At 32.1% G+C, this 22,595-nt stretch overlaps 1 protein-coding gene across 5 annotated transcripts in view; it reads left to right on the forward strand.

Annotated features, from left to right (window-relative positions):
* HPS1 (Hermansky-Pudlak syndrome 1 protein) overlaps window positions 1–22,595 on the forward strand; it is a 133,554-nt gene that overhangs the window by 45,326 nt on the left and 65,633 nt on the right. For all 5 annotated transcript variants that reach the window (XM_085817254.1, XM_085817255.1, XM_035372423.2 and 2 more), the window contains 3 exons: window positions 1,568–1,722; window positions 18,067–18,190; window positions 22,011–22,077. In XM_085817254.1, the coding sequence (XP_085673380.1) occupies window positions 1,568–1,722; window positions 18,067–18,190; window positions 22,011–22,077 (346 nt within the window). The remainder of the gene's footprint in view (window positions 1–1,567; window positions 1,723–18,066; window positions 18,191–22,010; window positions 22,078–22,595) is intronic.

Raw genomic sequence — 22,595 nt, forward strand, 5'->3', positions numbered from 1 at the left:
GCTGGATATATATGAATAAATTACATAGCAATTGTCTTTCCGGACAAGTCTCGATTCTGTGTACAGCAAAATGATTGTTATATCTGAGTTTGGAGAGAATGAGATTACAGACATCATGACCCTTGCATTATGCATTATCTTGCAAGTCTCTCATCTGGAGTTATGGTTTGTCTTGCCACTGAATATTATTCCCTCATCTGCTTCACACACACTACCAGTATATTCAGTAACCAGTGCTATGCGTCTGAAGTTTTGGAGTCTTTTTTACCTTCCCTTGCCTTCGAGGCTGCCTTCTAACCAAGTTTCAATGGAACCTTGCCTGAGCATATGTAATAAGAAATATTCAACAGTTATTCATTTCCTGTGTGGTTACACTTTTGCCTTATTCTCCCAGTATGCAATCCACCAAACATGTCTATTCGATGATTGACCCAATATACAGCATCTGTGATGATACCAAATAAATATTGATAATAGAAAAAAAAAGATTGACTGACATACCCCAGGTATGCATCCAAAGCCTCTTTCAGTTATGATGCATGCCATAGCAGTTATTGCCAGCTATGGCATCTACTCAAAATACTGATTTCTTCATGTTTCAGAATCAGTGTCAGCCATGAGGGTCCAATAACATGAACCTAGTTCCTTACTGCCAGAAAAGGCAGCTTATGCTGTCCCAAATGGTAGTGGCTTTGGCCATCCGAGTGAGTAGCGTGACAATCAAGAACATGGAATCAGTAGATATCTCTCTCCTTAGTTTCCATGTGCCTGAGGTGAGACATGTTCCTGGGTCACTAGTTCAGCATTGGATGTTAAAAGAGAGAGTTCAGTTTAAAGTCTGTGATGCTTGATTGAGACACAATGAGTGAGCAAGCGAGTTTGTGATATTCCTCTTTTGAGGATACTTTTGAGGATAGTCACCTGGCCCTCCCAGCTAGTTCAAGGGGCATTGCCTTACATTAAGTACCAGGAAATGTTAAACAAATTTGATTGATTGTCTAATAAATATGTTTTTGATATTTCTTGTTCTTCATAGTGTTGCATTTTAGATGGCTAGTGCTTTAATTTTTACATTTTTAATCAACAATTAATCATTGAATAGTGTTCTTAAAGTGCATTTTTTAAGTTATGGTTATGGATACAAACTAATTTGAAAATTTTTAACTTCGTCATTTTATAATGATGTAATCATGTTTTAATTTTAATGAGTCAGAATTTAAATATATTTTTGTTTTCTGAATAAAGTTTAAATTCAGTTTTTTTTTTTATATGTGTTGAAAAATAATAGCAACACCGATACAATTTCTTTTTTTATAATATTAATATTTATTATTCAATTTACAGTTGCTTACAATTTATATAAATTGTTTTGATACAAAAAAAGTTGAATGAAATCATATAAATTACACTTGATTACATTTCAGAATTCAGTGTGTACATGCTGGAATTTTAATACTATAATAAATATTGTGTTTTAACTGTTTTTGTTGAGAAAGAAGTTCAGCTTTTTAGTGAATCTGATATGCTATATCTATTTACATATGTGTACATTTTTTTTTTGTTTCAGGCAATTGAACGGTTAATAATAAATCAAGAAATTACAGCCATGTGTATAAACTTACTTCAAGAAATTCTTGAAAAAATAAGGCATACTCATAAAGACGGAGTATACTCGCATGCATTTGCGCTGGTAGATACTAAGCTTTTGGCTTTATATTCTAGGTAATGTTTGTGTATACTTTTTAGACATTTGCATGCTTGTTATAAATTATTCATTTTGTTTCAATTCGTAATATAGCATTTTAATGTGTGTTGTTTTAAAAGTATGATTATTTTTGTAGCAGCTGGATTGTTTTCATAGTTTCAAAAATTCTTTTGAGGAAAAAATATAAAAGAAATATATTATTATTATATTATTATATCTACAACCCAATTATATTTTATCCTCTGTTGCTATATGACTGTAGTTTATAGTGGTTTTATTAATCTAAAGTAATATTTATAAAAAGTAAATAAGCTATTTTATATAAATTTTGTATGCAGAGAGAGGGACATAAAAGATAGTGATTTTAAGGTTATAAATTTTATATATTTATATGTTATATATATATAATCTTATGTATTTATTATTTGTAAAGTAGAGGATATGAATATGTTTTAAGCTGTTTTCTCATTTAAAGGTTTTGGTTTTTCATTTTATCATTAAAGTTTCTTAGCATTTGAACATTTTCATCAAGTAAATAGATATCTTCAAGCAAACAACTGCATTTGTGTTTAAAAAATTTTTTGATAGCATGTCAACAAAATTTAGCAAAAATATTCTAAGTGCATTAATATTGTTTTTACTTTTCAAGTTCAGGGCTGAAATAATGGAAAATACATAATTTTAAAAATGAGTTAAGGAAGAGTTATACATAAATTGAGTGCTTATCTTAGTGCAGCAGCCTCCAGATTAACCACTCTCTTTGGTATTGAACTTTAGAAGTCAAATAATCAAATAGTTGATTAATTTGAAAACAGATGTAAAGTAGCCTTTATAGTTTTAAATAAAAATAAAAATATATTACATTTTGTATATGGATATTTATTAAAATTTCATTTATCTAAAAACCATTTACTTAAATATATTTAGCTTTTGCTTTGAAGCAAAATTATGCTGCAATTTCCTACAGATAAATATCAACAGCAAATTAATTGTTTTGCTGTTTTTATGGTTAACATTTCCTGTTGAAAACAAAATATGTGTACAAAATACATGGTTAATAAATAATAGATAGGATATTAAGTTCACCAGTTTATGAATAATGATATTCTTACTCACTTTATTTTCTGTGCTAAGTAATATAGGATCTTTGAATGTATTACTTTGCACTTATTTTGCCTTAATGTGAACTGGGAACAGTCCCAAAGATAGTCAAATTTAAATTTGCAGAGACATACTGTATATTAAATTAGATTTTTATTTTCATTGCTTTCTTACTTTTTATCCATTGAATGTATTTTTAAACCTTGTGTCCTTATCATTGTTTTTTGTTAGGTCGTTCTGGTATAACTGAAGAATAAAATGACGTCTTCGATATACATGACAAACATTTATTTTAACTATGAAGACGTTGAACAGCAGAGTAGAAACATAATATTACACAGCGCTTTGCACTTCTCTCTTACATGCAATACTCACCACTGACTTTGGCTAACTACATACTAAGTATAAGTATTACGCAGCAGAGAACTTGCTTATCATGCGCATGCGCTAGGGGAATTGATGGCGGTTGCCAACATACCCCCTTTCGACGTTGATTCTCCTATTCCTGAAAAGTAAAACAAAATACATATTAAACAGTATTCAATCCTACAATTGTACAACAGTTTTGATGTTTAACAGGAGTCAGGGGTTTGGTTAACACATCAGCTCCCATTTCACTGGTAGGTATGTACTTCACATCTAATTCACCGCGTTCGTACACTTCACGCACAAAATTCTTGTTTTCAGGTCTTTTTACTAATTCCCAAGCCTTTTCTTGAACAAGCGAGTTATATTCTAAAAGCATGGCATTATGCCAATTTTCAGCATATGGTCCGTTTAATGCTTCTTGCACCGTAGGATTAATGCTTTCCTCAACAACATTTTGAGTTTGTTCACTTTTATTTATAACTGTATAATAATATTCCTTTTTAGGCCTTCCTGGCAAACCTGTTTTTAGTTTCTTGGGTCGACCAGGCCCCCTTTTAATCAGGATAGGATGCATTGATTCACTATCTAAATCACTTCCGTTTTCCGGTTCAGCTTCAGATTTAAGTGGCGACTCGCTACCGTCCAGAGGTGATGATTTTTCACAACATGTTTTATTTATAATTTTTTCCTCCGGAGCGAAAGGCAGATTTATTTCTTGCTCTGAGTCATAACTACAGCAGTTTTCAAACTCATTAATAAATTTTACATCTCTGCTTATTATCACTTTACGTGCCTCGGGATCCCAAAGTCTATACGCTTTTGATTCATCAGAATAGCCAATAAAAATACATTCTTTAGATCGAATATCAAATTTGCCTATTCTTGGCCTTTTATTTAGCGAAAATCCTTTTTGGCCAAAGGTTCTGAAGTGAGAGACAGCAGGTACTCTGCCAAACATCACTTCGTAAGGTGTTTTTATTTCGTTTTTGAAACCTCGTGTTGGACAGCGATTTCGAATGTAAGCAGCCGTATTGACGGCTTTGGCCCAGAATTTCTGAGGCAGATTGGATTGCAATAACAAACATCGCGCCATTGAAACCAAAGTGCGATTTAATTTTTGCGCATGATAAGCAGAGAACTTGCTTATCATGCGCATGCGCTAGGGGAATCGACGGCGGTTGCCAACAATAACAATAATCACAAAGAGAATAAAGAATTTAGTTTAAATTACCTTAACATTGCATTTTTTTATTATCGCAGTGAAAGATCTGTAATCAGTTTTCAAGTTAAGCAAATTGTTTTGTTAGTTAGAGTACGTGAAATAAATAAATTTTGCAGTGTTTGCTATAAATGTTTAACTGCTCAGAAAAATGAGAAATTTAACTGAGCTAGCTTAATGTATTTTATTCTCGGTTCTGAAAATATAGTATTTTCAGTAAAAGGTTAGAGAGTTTCTTTAAGCAATGTTTAATTTAATATATGGGGTTATTTTTATTTTCAAAGGCGAGGCACTACTAAGAATTGTTTGAGTTTAATTTCTTAGCACCATGTTTATTACACAAAGTGAACTTAGGCAGGTATTGTATAACATTTGCTGGCTGAGAATATAGGCTGAGAAACAAGATTAATCATGAGTTCAAAAAGAAAGACTGTATGCACTATTTATAAACAGCATAGAGATGCGAAAGGAAAGTATCATATGTTCTCTCATATTTCTCCCTTACTTGCATAATTCCCCCTTGTTTTTTTTTTTTTTTTGTTTGTTTTTTTTTTTTTTTTTTGTGTGTTTTTTTCCCCAGTATATGATTTAGAAATTTCTGATTTATGGTAACAATGCACAATGCATATACAAATAGGAAAGTATTTTATGTAAATAAAAATATTATTGAAAGGTCCTTTGAAATACATAATAGTATAATAAAATTAGTGTGTCTTTAAGTGTGTGTTTAATGTGCTGTGTTTATCATTGAAGCTGTTTGTTCAGAAATAGTGTACACTGCATAATTTTCCCCTCCTGGTTTTCAAGCATTAAAATTAGTCGGAAAAGCGAGAAAATAAGGTATATTATGAAAAAAAAATACAGGATAACCTGAAACTGCATAATTATCATAGATATTAATCTTAGATTTTTATAAATATAATTAAAAGCTATATTTTATGTTTATGAATATAGGTAAATGCAACTATAATAGCAAATATAAGAGAAACATGCTAATTCAGTGTTTCTTAAACTGTGAATTGTGACCTCAAATGGGGCCACAAAGCAAAATGTTAGGGTTGCTAAAATTTAGTTCAAATATACATGAACTGGAAAGAAACATTAGCGGCAATCTCTTCATTATCTTTAATTTAATACAGTCAAAAGTCATTAATTCGGACACCCATAATCCGGAATGATCTATAATCCGGACCTCAAAGCTACAAACTTTCTGCGCATGCGTCGCGTTCACGCATGCGCACAGGCGTTTACGAGAGCGCGTAAGACCCTTACGGCTGCGAATATGTTTGTGCGCATGCGCGTTTAATGTGTATCGGAGTTATACGCTAAGCTAAAGTTATCTAATTCAGTTAATGTTGCTGATTGCGTTGTTCCTTAATCTTCGAATTGGATCCGGCTTATTATTTTTTGCACTGTTAGAGCAATTTTATAAAAGTAAGCTTGAACTTTCGATTATGTCAAATAGAATTTCCGATATATATTTACTACAAAGCGAAAGTATGTTTTGAAATCCGAAATCTGTTTATCAATTTCATGCTGCTCTGCGGCAGAGGGGGGGGGGCAGAAACGTCATTATTAGATTATGATAGATTAGAAAGATTATGTCAAATAGAATTTCCGATATATATTTACTGATATGTAATTTGTATCTAAAAAGCGAAAGTATGTTTTGAAATCCGAAATCTGTTTATCAATTTCACGCTGCAGATTGGAAGTTGATCTGTCAGCACTATCCTTATCTTCAGGGCAGATGTTTTTATTTTATTTGGTTTATAATTCCGTACTAAGTGTAGTATTTCATCTCGATATACTCCGTCTTTGATATGATTTAAATCAAGTTCCTCGTCATTATAATTCGCTTCCGATAGTGAAGAAAGTGACCCAGAGGTTATTGAAAACGAAAACATTTCGATTGACAAATTAGTCGGTATTCTCAACACAGCAATTATAGGACTTGAACAGCGGAACTTTGTAACTAAACAAGAAATTATGTCTGTTTAATAGAATTAAAGAGAAAGTATTATCACATGAAACGAAGCAACTTACATTGAAGGAAATGTTTAATAAAGTAAACAAATAAATATTAAGCTTTTTCTTTTTGTAAATTTTGATACCCTTTAGATCATAATTGTTCTTTATTTCATAAATTACGGTTTCATATTTATAATTTTGTAATTTCTGCATGCCATCTAACGAGATTTAAACTGATGATCTATAATCCGGAAAAATCGATAATCCGGAATCGCCGAAGTCCCGACGAGTCCGGATTAACGACTTTTGACTGTATATTACATTTTCTGTAGAGCGCAGTAATAAAATTGCAATACTGGGCAGGTATAGTTGCCAATTATATTTACATACTGAAAAATACCATTAAGTGCATCTTAAGAGGGGTGTTGTTTTGCAGTTTCAGCATATAAGTTATTTCAGAACGAAAATATGCTGTAAATGTAGAGTATGTAATGCTCTTCAATGCACATGCAAGCTGAGAGTTAAGTCAGAGCTGCTGCTGCAACTAGTGTAGTGATAATGCTTTCCAAGTATAATTCAAGTGTTCTGTTTCTTTGCAACAAGTATGTACATTCGAAAAGCTATACCATATTGTATTTTACTGTTTAACTCAAATAAGGTATTTATTTGAATAATTATTATAATGCTGTGATATGTTTTTGTTATGCTAGTTTTAGCACATAGTTTTATGTGCTATTTCTAGTAGCTTTATGAAATCCGAGCAGGGAAACCACATGCATAGAGTCCTAAATGAAGATCCAAATTTGGAGAAATGTAGGAAGAAAAATAAATAAAATGAGTCTCTGGCTTCATAATAAAATGAAGTCTTGCCAATGAGGAGCAAAATTGTTCTCACAAAGAAGGCTCAGGTGCGAGGGATTTCTACAGGCTCCTAGGCTAGGAAAGCCACATCCTGTGTGTAACATCGAGTGGAAAGACATAACTTTCCTGGCATAACATAGTGTAGTTCATTACTGAGAGAAAAATTCTCATGATAAGCAATGGATGAGCCTTACCTATACACAGTTCTAGGAGGCAGTCGAATCATATCTGGAGATGTCAGGATGCAATAAAGGGCAAAATTGAGTGGAAAGGCATATCTTAGATGTCGCAAGCTTCTTTACGGCTTCTGGCACTCAAATGAAGATAGAATGAATGACTGACTGATTAATTTATTGCCAGACTACCACACAGTGTGCAGTTTTTCCGGCTCAATCAAATTTGCCACATGGGCGCATCACATGGTACTATCTGCCCGTGGTATCCCAGAGGGAGCGGAAGAGGTGGAAAAAAGGGGCAGACCGAGACATCGCGCGATCATGGACAGCAAGTGGAACATCCTAAGTTAATTGAAGAAAAAGCACAATGTCTTAAAGTAATAGTACAATACAAATACAGAAAGAGTAAAAATATAACAGAAAATATATACAATATGTACACTATATACAGGATATTGCACACTACTAATCATTAAGTAGGAAAGTTAAGAGTCATTTGCAAGGTGGGCCACTAGTGGTCGAATTTCACAGTCCTCGTCTAGAATTGTATAATTTAGTGTGTTTAAATTAGACAAATGTGCACAGTTAAGAGCTTTCATGAAAAAATTCCTGTTGTGTTTGTGCAAATGCTGCTCAATTGTACTAATTTTCAAGTCTCTGTGTAGAGTGGCGTTGCTGACGTAGTAATGAGAGTTAGTAATCATTCTAAGTATTCTATTCTGAATTACTTGCAGTATGTACAGGTCTCTCTTTTTAGCCGTATTCCAGGCTGGCAAAGCATATGTAATGATAGGTCGTATGTTCATTATATACACAAGCCGCTTTCGACGCAGATTTAATTTTGAAAACTTGTTAAGAAGGGGCTTTAAACTGTTGATTACAATGAAAGCCTTTTTCCTCACGTTAGTGATATGGTCGTTCCAAGTTAGTTTTTGATTCAGTACTACACCGAGGTACTTGGCTTTTGTGAATTGCAGCACCTGTTCATTGAAAAGATAAAGTTTCCTTTTGAGTGGGGTCTGTGTGTGTTTTCTCCTAATGACAAGTAGTTGTGACTTTTGCGCATTGATCAATATCCTCCATTTAGTACACCGGGATTCAATATTGGGCATAATGTCCTGCAGCTTCTTTAAATCATGATTTGCATTAGCAGACTTCACAGCTAAAGCTGTGTCGTCTGCATAACATCCTAAAAAGTTATTTCTATCCAAGTGGTTGAGCGGGAAGTCTGAAACATTAATAAATATAAAATTGGTCCTAAAATGCTGCCCTGTGGTATACCAGCATTAATTTTCCTAGTGTCAGAGACGTCTTTTCCAATAGAGACAGAAAAGCATCTATTTGTGATGAATGAAGTAATGAGCTCAATCATTCCCCTTTCGAAGTTGAAATTAATAAGCTTGTAAATCAGCCCCTCATGCCAGACGCGGTCGAAAGCTTTCACCACGTCCAGCATGAGGATGGCAACATTTTGTCTGTGGTGTAAGGCATCTACACAAAATTCCACAAGCCTTACCAGCTGCTTAGAAGTACATAATTTTGTGCAAAATCCGAACTGTTCGGGCAGAAGTACATCTAAGAACAACTTGAGCCAATTTAAGATAACACGTTCATAAACTTTTCCTAGCCCTGAGAGTAATCTAATGGGCGGTAGAATGAATTGAAGAGAAGGTCTATGAAGAGCTGGGAGGAGCAACTGGGTCACGTGGTCCAATGGTTGATCTGGAAAGAGAGTGCATAGTCTTGCTCGTCAGGCATTGGTCATGGGCGGGGCTTAATTATAAATGTAACTTAGCAAAAATTCAGAATTACAAAGTAGTTAATACTGGTAAAATTAAAAACAAAATACATGTGGAAATAAAAGGATCATGTGCTGAGATAATATAAGTTGGCCTAAATAACTATTTTGGGAGAAAATTGAATAAAAAAAGAAAAAACTTTGTAAAGCATGGTAACAAGAATGAAATAAGTAGTGCAAAGTATTAAATGTAGATGGCGACACTTATGCACGTCTTAAAAAAACCTAAAAATAGTATTAAAAATGCAATTGTATGATGAGAAAAATCAATTAAAAACATGGGAAAATGACTCTCAAATGAAAGTACAACCAGGTACAATTAAATTAAGTGCCAGAGTACTGTTCCGGGTCTTTTTTTGTTTCCATAATCAGTGTAGTTGTAGTTCAGTCTAGGAATGGAACTATTATTGACTTTTTCAATGTTATTGAAAAATTTTTTTGCAATGTAAATGCTGATGCTATCAATGTTTAGTTCATTATTGTTAGCATAAATTTAGGTATTTTGCATAATGAAACTCGAAAGGCATACGAAACGAACATGCGCCAAGATATATATTGGCGAGAGAAAGTAAAGTTCGCGTGCAATGCAGTATATTTGACTTTCACCTTAGGTACCGTGCCAAAGTATGTTCCTGTTTTTTTTATTGCCTAAATAGGTATGCTTGAAGATGTATGACTTATATTTGTATGTAAGTTATCTCCTTTTCGATAATTCGGTGTTTTAATGTCTGTGAAGATTATTACTTTTTGTTATGCTTAAGTTAAGCAAAATTCTCCTATTTTATTAAATAAAGATTTCGTAGTTAATTTTTTGACTTATGATTCTTTAATGAAAACTGCACCTGAGGAAACTTACTCATTACGCCTTCAGTGCTAATTCACAAACCAACAATTATGGATGCCCCCATTTCTGAAAAACCAGGGACTGTTGGAAATTATTCTTAAAGTAATATTCTGGCATTGCTGGATTTTAAGCATATTGGTCTTACATACATAACCCCCAGACGGGACAGGCGTTAGTAACGGTTTGTCGCAGCATGGATCGAAATACATGAAGTTTGTTTTGGATAGATAGAACGGAGTTTCGGGCAATTAAGGGGTTGAGTAATGCTCTGTCTGGTACCCCGAAACTTATTCAAAATATATGTAATGTGTGGCTTCTAATTGTGTCTTTGGTGTAAAACGACACCGAGGTATTTAACTTGCTTGGCCCAGGGAATGCTAATGTCGTACATCTTGAGGGTGATATTAAGGTCTAAATTTCGTTTTTTAGTGAAGTACACAGCTTCAGATTTTTCCACATTCGTTTTGATCTTCCATTTGATCATCCAGGACTCTAGTGCATGGATGTGTTCTTGTAATGTTTGTATGACTGTGGCCATGTACGCGTCTTGGTAGAGGATCACAGTATCATCTGCATAAAGTGCTCATGTAGTGAGGGGGTTGTGAGGGATGTCATTCATATAAATTGAAAATAAAGTGGGCGAAAGTAAACTTCCTTGAGGCAAGCCGGCGAAAGTTACTTTTCGTGTAGAGTGAGTATTGTTCTAACGAACGACAAAGTGTCTATCATAAAGATAGGAATTAATGATGTTTATGATGTAATCTGGGAAACCCAGAGTGATTAATTTGTAGGTGAGACCCTGTAACTATACACAGTCAAAGGCTTTTGAAATATCGAGGAAGAGAACTCCAGTGATGAGTCTTTTCCGGAATCCTTCCGCTATCATTTCTGTGACTCGATAGAGTTGGTGTGTGGTGGAGTGTTTACTCTTGAACCCATACTGCTGAGGGATGAGAATGTTTTTGTCTTTTAGGAAGTCTTGTACTCTCTTCAGTATGACAGCTTCAGCGATTTTACTTAAGGTCGATAATAAGCTTATCGGCCTGTACGATGTAGCCAGGGGGGATCCTTTCCTGGTTTTAGGATCAGTGCGATGATAGTTGTTTTCCAATTGGTTGGAAAATACTGCAGGCGTAGCATGGCGCTCAGGAGTTTGGTGAACTTGCATAACATTTTTACTCCCATCTCTTTGATCATTTTGTTGCTTATCTTATCCAATCCGGGGCTTTTCCGGTTTTTTTCTCTTCTCGATATAACTAATAACCTCTGATGGCATAATTAAGGGTGTGTTGTTTATGTTTGTTTTTGATTGGAATTGTGTGATGAGTAACATAAGTGAGAGTTCTGTTTGGGGGTTGGAAATGTTGTGAGTGCGAAATTGAGAACATAGTGATCTGCAATAGACTCAGCTTTCTCAAAATCGATGTAGGCGATCCCGTCGGGGCCGTTAATGGGCGGAATATTAATGTTGCGTCTTTTAAATTTAGAAACACCACTCCACAGTGAATTATCATCTGTGGATAGTGATTCTAAATGTCTGGCCCAGTCGAGTTGTGCATGTGTTTTTTAATAAAATCCTGGCTTGTTGGTTTAGTTGATTCAGTAATGTTTTGTCCGTGGGACATCTGAATCGCTGCCATTGCTTGTGTACATGATTTCTGTTTCTGATCAGCTCACGGATGGCACTGTTCTTATATCTCTTGTCTGCTCTTATGGTTTTACTATTTTTTAGTAAAGCATCATGGAGTTCATCAGTAAATTCTTCAGTGAAAGCATCTAACTCATCCCTCGATTGTATCATGGTGGTAGGGTACTGAGAGTTGTTAAGAGCTTTGGCATATCCTGCCCAGTTCATAATAAGGGCTCTTTTGTGTGGTGTACTGTAGGAGTCGGTAGAAATTTCCATCATCACAGGATTATGGTCTGATGACAATTCTGTCAGACTTTCAACATAACTCGGAGGGTTAATGTTTATTAAGATGAAAACGTTCATAATTGAGGGTCTACCTATCCCACAGCATGTTGGTTTATCTGGAACTGCGAGATTAATATTGGCCGCTTGGGCAACTTTGTGAAAAATGTGCCCATGTGGATTAATATCCCAGCAATTCCAAATGCGATGGTGTGCATTAAAATCTCACAGAGAACTGAAGTTCTTCAAACAACTAGTACTGAAAGTGGAGAACAGGTAATGTGTACATCATATTCTGGACCTGTGAGAGAGCTGAAAAAGTTATCCTACAAATCAGGAATGTGAGTGGTTGCCAGATGATGACTATGCCATCTTGTGATGTAGGAGAGAGCTGAAGAAATTCGTCCATCAGCAAAAATAATGAAACTAGAGTAGGTTAATTCGAATAAAGTGGAACTTTTTATAATTTTGCAAGTCACGTGTTAGAAAAAATTATTATGTCATTTTATTTTTATTTTAGGATAAAAATATTTTTTATCCATTCATAAATTGTAAAACTTGAGTAAAAAAAGTAGTGACACAGATGGCAATACTACAAGGTCTCTTCAAGCAGTACTTAGTAATCAGAAAGAGGCATCTAAGATGCAAAGAGAGTATATGATGAGGCATTTCTCCAATTTGGTTTAACTTTTAACAACCACGAATGTACAACCTCTTTGTTTAATTTGCTGTACAGGGTTCGTACGGTCCTTAAAAAGTCCTTAATTTTTTCAAAAATGATTTTTGGTCCTTAAAAGTCCTTAATTTTGGCCAAAATGAATAAACGGTCTTTAATTTTGCTCATTTGACATTTCTTATCATTTCTAATGATTGCCATTCTATGTGTAAATTGCGATTTCTCAAAAAAAAAAAAAAAAAAAAAAAAATTAGCTACATGAACGAAAGTATCCGTGTCTGATTGGCTATTCACCCAATCTTTCGAAACAGGTGTTATCCATAAATTTAGGCAGATTGTGACGAAAGCGTGAAGCCGGAAGTTCTTTAAGAGGCGAAAGTGATGATGAAGGTGTTCGAGAAAAAAAAAGGGGGTGGGATTCTGAAAATATTTGCCAAAATTAGAGCAATCCCAACCTGGAAGGCCACAACCCTTCCGACGCCAATAGGAACGAGATGCCTGGAAAGTGCATTTTCAATAAACTGTGGCTTCATCAAGCTGACTACAAAGACTGGATATTGATGGATGACAATCCTTATAAAGCTAAATGTGGTCTTTGTCTGAAACAAATTGAAATTTCTATAATGGGAGAGTCAGCGCTGAAAATTCACATGAAAATTAAGTTTCGTTTTATCATTTCAATTTGTTTTTACGCGGTTTTGCTTAGCTTAATTTCTGTGTTTGTTTCAATTAAGCCCTAAATTAATTTTTTATCATTTTCTACGGAGTTTATTCTCTTTTGCACATACTATATGTACGGGATATCGGGATTATGAGTTTATTTCTGCAGAGGGTCTGTTATCGATTTCGCCGGAAATCTGTTGGCTCCATTTCGATTTTAGGTCGCCAAGGGCAAATTCGGTAACGCTAGCCGAGAAAAAGTGAAGTTTGGAAATACGTTTTGAAGCTTCAATAGACAATTAAGTATTTGGGGTATTGTTCGGTTTCGAGGGCCGTAAAAAAATTGCAGCGAAAATGTATGCGCAAAAGCGCCAAATCTAGTAAACGCGCCCATTTAACAGCCCGCCAAATCTAGCGTACGCGCTGATTTCAGATTGCGTAAGTTTATATAGTTCTATATTTCTTAAGACGCCATTGAAATACTAGTTTAATTTTTAAATCCTTTTTTTTTTTTATTTTAAATCCTTTTTTGATATTCTATGGATTTAACAATTTGGGAATTGCCCTGACGAAAAGTCGGCAGTAGAATTTTGAGTAAAGTGCAGAATCACCCACTGCTTGACGCGTTTTTAAGAATTGCACATACTCGGTATTCATGTGCACATCGACCTATTTTCATTTGAAAAAAAATCCTAGAATTGCACAAAAATGGCACTGCGCCCACCCTTGACTTTATGTATGTACACATCGACCTATTTTCACTTAAAAAGTAAAAGAAAATTAACAAAAATCCAATTGTTTTTACCCTTCTAAAAAGCGGCATACAAATAAGTGAGCGATTCTGCACTTTACCGAGAATATTTTCAAAGAAAAGGCATCATTCAGTATAGAAAATTACGTTAGAACAACCAACGAGATGAAATTATGCTTTAGCGATGAGTCGGTAGTGAAATAGCGATGAAGGCATCCATTCAGTTATGTTTAGCAATTTTTATGTAAATTATAATAATGATCTGAAATAGTTATTTACTATTATACTTCCATTCAGTCATGTTTAGCCTTTTTCACATAAAATTAACCTTTATATGAAATTAATCTTTCATCTAAATTAAAACATCAATCTTAAATAGTTATTTACTATTATACTTCCTTTCTTGCCGCAATTATTTTTGGCAGCATTGGCATCAACAATAGTTTGGCGATTTTTTACGGCCCTCGAAACCGAATAGTACCGTATTTGGTTTAATCCTATGCTTTTGATAGTAATGCATTATTTTTGCTAATGGCGATACAATTATTAGTTGAAAACAACTAATTAAAAATTTTCAAATATTTTTAAAGCTGAAAACAATCATTTGAAACTAATTTTCCTGAATTAACTAGACGCAAAATTAACTTTCATGAATTACTAAAGTTATTGGGTAGAAGCAGGGGCGTAGCTAGAGGGGGGGGGAAGGGGGGACATCTGTCCCCGGGCGCAGAATCCAAGGGGCACCAAATTCATGTTAGGACATTTTAGAATTAAATGTTTTCCATCCTTGGCAAGCAGTAGGGGGCGCGAAATCTTCAGTTGTCCCTGGGCGCTGAAAATCCTAGCTACGACTCTGGGTAGAAGTTTAACTGAAAATATACATTCCATATTATATATATATACATATTTATACAGTACAAAGTCTGAGGTCGGGACTTCGGCGATCCCAGATTTGAGATTTTTACGGATATTAGATCATTTTAAAGCTAGTAAGATGGCACGTAGAAATTATAAAATTGAAAATATGAAATCGTGATTTATGAAATAATGAAGCATTTATGATTTAAAGGGTATCAAAATTTACAAAAGAAAAGAGCTTAATATTTATATGTTTACTTTATTAAACATTTCTTTCAATGTGAGTTGTTTGATTTGTTTTCTCTGCTGATATTTTGACTAATACTGTAGACATATAATTTCTTGTTGAGTTATTAAGTCCATTGTTCAAGTCCTGTAATTGCTGTGTCGAGAATTCCGAATAACTTGTCAATCAAAATTTTTTCTCGTTCAGCGACCTCTCTGTTACTTTCTTCACTATCGGTAGCTGTATTTTCTGGATTTAGAACCATACTACTGATTTCGCCCTCCGTTAATTGATTGATGATTGGGGCATTGTCATCGCAATGAAAAACTTCTGTTTAACTTCCCTAAATTCTGCTGCCTGGTGCGGCCATGCGAGCTCTGGCGCAGGTTCTGGCTTTATGTGAATTACAAATCAGTTAAAATCGTAAAACTAATCGTAAAAATAATGATAAAAGTAAAGTTTATTGGGGATTCATTGCTGAGCAGTTAATGAATGATAAATGTCGCAAGAAGGACATTTCACAAGCTGAAAGTTTTGCATTGAAACAAGGTCAACAATGTGTCTTAACAATAGTACAACACTTAATGAATGTCTAAATGTCCAATAAATTATTCTCTTATTCGAAATGCATCTTGTATAGACCCGCGATTGATGGTTAAAAGTCCAGAAAAAGCCCAGAACAAAATGAAAATAGTTCTAACGGTATTAATGCAGAATAAACATGTTTTACAAGATGATTGGGATGAAATTCTGCTGCAGTTTGGTGAGTTTCTAGACAAATTCCTATTCGTTTTTTTTTTTTTTGTTTGTTTGCTGATAGGTCCTTAATTTTTTCTTTGATGGTCCTTAAAAGTCCTTAATTTTCATGTAAGGAAATGTGTACAAAACCTGCTGTAACATTTTGACCATGGAGTGTATGAAACATCAAAATTGAAAAAAAGCATCTTGAAATTAAGCATTCTTTGTATGACTCATTCATTAAAAGCATTTCAAATGACTGTTGCAATCTTCAAAAGAAAAACAATATTTTATGAAATTTATGCCTGTTAGCGAAAAATATTTATTTTCGTCATAAAGCTTCATTTTTGGTTTCTAAAAATAAAAATTGAAGAAGATCTTGTATTACCTTCTGTTATTAAAATGGTAGAAATATTTCAGAAAAGTAAATATAGCGATGAAATTCAGAAAATTCTTTTGTCAAACAACACTGTTGCCAGTTGAATTTCTGAGAGTGAATTATGAGATTCTGCAAAAATCAGTTCAAGCAACTAATACTGATTTTGAGAAAGCCTAAAATTTATACTTCTTTTAATTATTTATGTATTTTATTATTCATTCATCGTTGGATGAAACAACTGATAGTATTTCAAATATATCATTTGAAAGTTTATGTCAGATACATGTATAAAGAAAACTTTTCTGCAGAATTGTTATTTTGTTGTTATTTGAAATAACATGTAACAGCAGAAGACATATATAGTAAAGTTGATGAATTTTTTAAAACTGAAGATTTATAATGGAAAAATTGCATTGGAATATACACAGATGGTGCAAAAGTGATGTTGAGCAAAATATTTGTTTTAAATCATTTGTAAAACTGCTAGTAATGATCATGTAACTTTTGCACACTGCTTGGTCCTCCAAGGCACCCTTGCAGGGGAAAAAAAAAAAAAAAAAAAGCAATGGAATTAAAGGATGTGCTTCAGGATGCTATCAATTTTTTTATATTTTTTATTAAAAGTCATGCCTTTAAAACCATTTAAAATCTTTGTAAAGCTATGAATTCTATATACAAAAATTTATTAATACATGCAGAATTAAGATGAATGACAAGAAGGCAAAGTTTAAGATTTCTGTTATTAGAAGATGAAATTATTATATATTTAACCAAACAAGCATCTGATTTTGGAGCTCTTTTCCAAAATAATTTATAGATATCAAAGCTGTGTTATTTGTAAGATATTTTTTTAGAAACAAAACATCTCAATATTGAAATAGAAAATATCTATTCAAGTAAAATATAACAGTATATTTACTTCAACAAAATTGAAAGTTTTATTAAAAAGATTAACATTTGGAAAAATATCTGGAAAATAATTCACTTGAAATGATTTAGACTACAGATAATTTTATAATTGAAAAAGTAACTATAAAACTTAATTGCAAGAAGTATTAGAAATCATTTAAAATCTTAGAAACAGAGTTTTGTAAGTACTTTATATCGTATTTCAAAATGTTATCTTGGATTCATTTTGATATGAATAAAACCATTTTTTGATTGAAGTCAATGAGAATAATCACCTGCCATATGAAGTCTAAAAGGAATTTTTTGAGCTATTGATATACTCAAGCTTAAAAGCTTTTAAGCTTCCAAATCCATGACTGAGTTCTAGATTGGAGCTAGAACTGAATTTCCCACAATTTTTGAAATGGTATTAAAAGTTTTGCTATTCAGCACCACATACTCATGTGAAATGACTTTTTTAACTTTAATGTTTGTTAAATCCAAGTATTGTCTAATTAAAACACATTCATGTAATTAAGACATGATTTTCTTTCATTAATTTTTGTATACCTGAAGCAAAGCCTAAAACTGCTACTTTTCATGTGTATATGCGGAAATATTTATTTTTATATTTCTATTTTATATTTTGGATCATGAAGGAAATCTCAATGATAAAAAGGGTTCTTGAATGAAAAAAGTGTAAGAAGCACTGTGCTAATTAATAAACTTAGAAAAATTCAGTTTCAGAGTAACTCTGAATAATAATGTTTCTGTAATAATAATGTGATACAGATAGTGCTCCATGCTTTGAAGAAAATCTGACAGAGATTTTGCTTAACGAATTCTAACTTAATACTTCAGAATGTGTGAACAATTTATGCTTAAATTAATTATACTGCTAATCAAAAAATAATTTATTCATATTCCTCTTTAGCCGAAACTCTGGCCAGTTATCTAAAGAAACACTTTTGTTACTTATCCTCATTGTTCAAGTACTAAAGAATGGGTCTTCATCAGAGGAACAAACTGATGACACAGCCAGAAATTTAGATGATGAGGTTAGCTCTAAAAATTATGTTGTTATGTTATTATAATAAATATTATTTGAAATTCTGAGTGCGCAAAAAATGTTTAGTATGTACTTAAATATTAGTGCAACCCACCTTAGTAGAAGTCACAAGTTTTGCCAAACTGAGACAACCATGTACATAATAATTCTTCAGTTTTAAGAAGCAATTTTATGGTTTTCACCTGTGTTTCTTTTGCAATACCCTAAGTTACAATGATTTTTATAAATAATTAATTTTCATTTTGACACTATTTTAAAATAAGGACTTGTCTAGTGTACCTGCAATGGGAGAAACTGCTGTAAGAGTTTCTGCAGGAATATTGTACTTTGATGCGAAATCTATTGTACTTTTGAAAGAGAACAATTTATTTAAATCCCAAAAGTGATGACCACAGAGTTTCTAAATAGGGGGAAAAAATAAATTGCTGATTTTTGGAATAAATGCCTAATTAAAATGTAAAATAGGTATGTAGTAATATCTATGCATGCAATGCATAAATTTACACTAAGTCATTTTTCTGTTTTCTTCTTTTAAAAATCACCCAAATGCATCAAGGTGGTTGTGCCAATATATAAGTACCAATTTTTTTAGGCATAAGAAATATACCTGCATCATGATTAGTTATTTCAGTAAACAAAAGACAAAATAAAATTAGGGATTTTAAAAATGTGATTATATTCATAATTTATTGGCATTACTTATTTTGAAAACATGAACGCTGTTATAAAAAAAGCTAAATCATCTAATTTAATGACATTCAATAGGTGGCACTGGAGCATATATTTTTCTGTAGAAAATTATTTTGCGCATGTTGTTCTGTAATGGAAAAGATTCTATTTCACTACTTTTCTTTTAATATATTTTTTTAATATGTATGTGATAAAATTTCTGTTGTAATCATTGTTTTTTTTTTCTGCATTATCATATTTCTGTCAGTGTAATGGTTATATTTCCCTATGTTTTTAAGAATACTTCATGTTCTTCGCTTTTTTTCAGATATGAATGTTTTTTCAGATGTTTTTCAGAATTTCAGATATTTTTGAGTTTTTATTATGATGGACATTTATGAGTAGACGTTATTCTTGAAAATCACTTGCTTTTCTTTTACAGCTTGTCTTGACATCTTAACAATAATTTCAAAGTCTTTTTATTGTCAGAGGATAGAGATTTATTTTGAAACATTTAGCAGTTTGGTCACTTTTATAACTGCTTGCCATATTTTTAAATGCTGTCCACGTGTGATTCATTCGGATGATACTTTGATGCCATTAAAAAACTATTTTGACTGAATAAGCATTCTATTTAAATAGTTATTACAGTATTTATTCTGTCAAATTGGAAATTTCAGGGGGGGGGAATAGAATTTAGAAAAATTTCTCTACAATCAGAAATTTGTAAGGAAAAAAATTTTTTTCCCTACAAATTTCAAACAAAGTCACATGTTTATCATTTTTTCATGCCAATGTTCGTCATTTTTTCATTTCATGAAAAATAAACCAGACCTTGAATTGACTGCATCATGAAATCTCACTGTTGATTTCATGATGCGGTGAGTTATCACTCATGTTGATTTCATGATGATGTATAGAAAGGAAGTTTTGACACCAATGAATCTATGTGTGCTTGTATGTAAAATCATTATTTTTTAAAAAAATTCTTAAATTTTTACTTATAAAGTTTATAAATACCCAAGTTTCAAGTTTATAAATACATATTTATAAACTTGAAATTCAGCAAGTAAATTGCTCTTGGTGAATTTCTCAGTTTATACTAGCCTTTTTGCCAAGTGAATTACTCTTGGCAGAAAGTGAAAAAAGTGGACCAAACTATATTTTGAAATTACTCTGTATGTCCCTCACAAATTTTACAAAATTTGGTTTTTAGGCATAATTTGATTCACAGATTCAAAATATGGGGAAAACTGGCATTTTATCTATAAAAAATCCAATTTTATGCCAAAATATGAATAAAAAATTAAGAACATATAATGTATATATGTTCATATAATGAAAAGTTATATACATATAATGAAAAGTTATAAATATATAATGAAAAGTTAGAACATATAATGTATATCCTAAATCACAGTTTCGAGGCATTGAAATATGCAAGTTGAATTTAATCATTTGGCCAAATAGAACAAGAGATGTAGAACTGTCCCATTTTTTATTCACTGTACATACATTAAAATTGATATTTCAAAATATATTGTTATATTTCATCTGTTATATCTTGTTAATATTTTTCTGTGTTCTTGAAACATCGACTAGAATGTTTTCATTGAAAGTGTTAATAGAGAATTTCATTCTATTTTTTTTACCATTTTATATATAATGTACTGTGCTTTGTTATTTATTTGTATATGTACTACTTGTATATCATATACACATACAGCATACTTCCATTAGATAAAGAGTACTTTAAAAAAATTGGATGTTTAAATATCTTTTAAATGATTAGTTACAGTTACTTTGTTCAAGAAATGAATCAGGTAAGTTATGGTTCCAGAAACTACAGTTTTAATCACATAAAATCTTTTAGTTAAAACACATACAATTAAAAATTTTATGTAATACCTTCCTCAAATAATGAATATTGAGTCCTCAAAAACAACAATACCTCCCTCAAAAAGGGGGGGGTATTTTCTGATTATTTGTACCTTCCACCTATTTTCAAAAAGACAGTATAGAAAGAATTTCATACAAGAGCAGAGCAATTAATCAATAAAATAAAAAAAGTAAGAAACACTGGTAATAAAACACTTACCTTTTTCAAGAAATCTGTCATTTTTGCACTACTGTTCTTCTCGTACAGCAATCTGTTTTTGCTTAAAAGATCATTACAGAATTGCACAAACTCAGCTCCGTACAACATCTGTATTGCACGCCAGTCAAAATAGACATGCTGTGCACATACCTGGATTGCCACATAAATATTTTTAGTGACATCATGGGTTGCCACATAATTCTTTTGGTGACTTACTATTTTGCCTCATGAATATTTTTTCATGACTTTTCAGTGGAGGTGTGGATAATCAGTAAGTGCCCAAAAATTTATTAAGCTTTTTTTTCAAACAAAAAAACTTTTCAAAAAACAATTCTGTAATATATGCAGAATCAATACCAAAAATTATCACGATTATGTTATTTAAATCACTTCCTTGGTGAAGGTGGAACAAGTAATGAAAAAAGAAAGATTTTAGGAACAAAATAAAATTTTGAATTATGTTAGGCAAAAATTTTGGAATTCTAACATATCTGCAATGGAAATTTGAAACCCATACTTAGATACACATGTTTAGTATTGGTGTACAAATTATTTTCAGAAATTTGCATTGGAAAATTTACATGGTTTCTTTAGTAATTTTTAGGCTTGATTTCAAAAATTTTTATTAATATCTTGGTAAATTTTTATCACTTAAAGATAGATTTTTTTCCATTTAACTAACTATAAAAAAAAAAAAAATTCATTAATATTTTTTTCTGTAGAGTTTTCATAAAAATTTTAATTTCATATGTTTTTGCTGAAAGCTGTCTCTTTCAGACCAATACCAAAATTGCCATTGCCTGAAAACCTGTTTTTCTTGATTTATTTCTAAACTGGAACCATGAAGCTAACAATTAGATATTTAGTAAATGAATCTTTTTTAAATATCCCACATAATAAGTGCATATTCATTTGTTATTTATATGTTTTAATAGCTTTTTAAAATAAGAGTTTACCATGTATCATTTTTGTGTAACATAAAGTATTATTAATATTTGAAATTACTTAATAATACTTATTACATTGTTTCCCAATATTTTAGTTTTTCATTCCTATATCTACGAGTGCAGCAAAAATAAATTTGCTAACAGAGGGGAAAAAAGTTACAAGTAAGTATTGTTTTAGTAATTTTTATGTATATTGTCATTTATATTATTTCAGTGTCTTTTTATTTCAATATTATGCTGTACTGTTAATTAAGCTGAGTAACTGTAAAGTCATCTTGCATAATACTTTAAACTACACCAAAAGCTCACTATTCAGCATTTAAGTAAATGGGAAGCTCAAGTAAGCAGAATATTTTAGAACAAAAAAAAAAAAAAAAAAAAAAAAAGTTTTTGCTTGAAAAATTTAATAAATAAGAGATTTGTAATGCCATTACAGATAGGCTTGCCAGATGTCCCGATTTTCAGATAAAATCCTGGTGTCCCAGCCGGTTTACTTCTAGTCCCAGTAAAAATTAAATTTGATTTTATAGATGACCAAAAAAGTCTATAAAAATAATTAACTGTTAGTATTATTTAGGATAATTACTTTGCCAGTTATCTCTGTACTGTATGAAAGGTGAAATATATAGAAGAGTAATGATCTGCCAATAAATAATATTGTCAACGTATTGTCGTCTTGC

Source organism: Stegodyphus dumicola, chromosome 5, assembly GCF_044657685.1.
Source record: "Stegodyphus dumicola isolate Sdum_Otavi_A_Nest chromosome 5, ASM4465768v1".
NCBI classification, from domain to species: Eukaryota; Metazoa; Arthropoda; class Arachnida; order Araneae; family Eresidae; genus Stegodyphus; species Stegodyphus dumicola.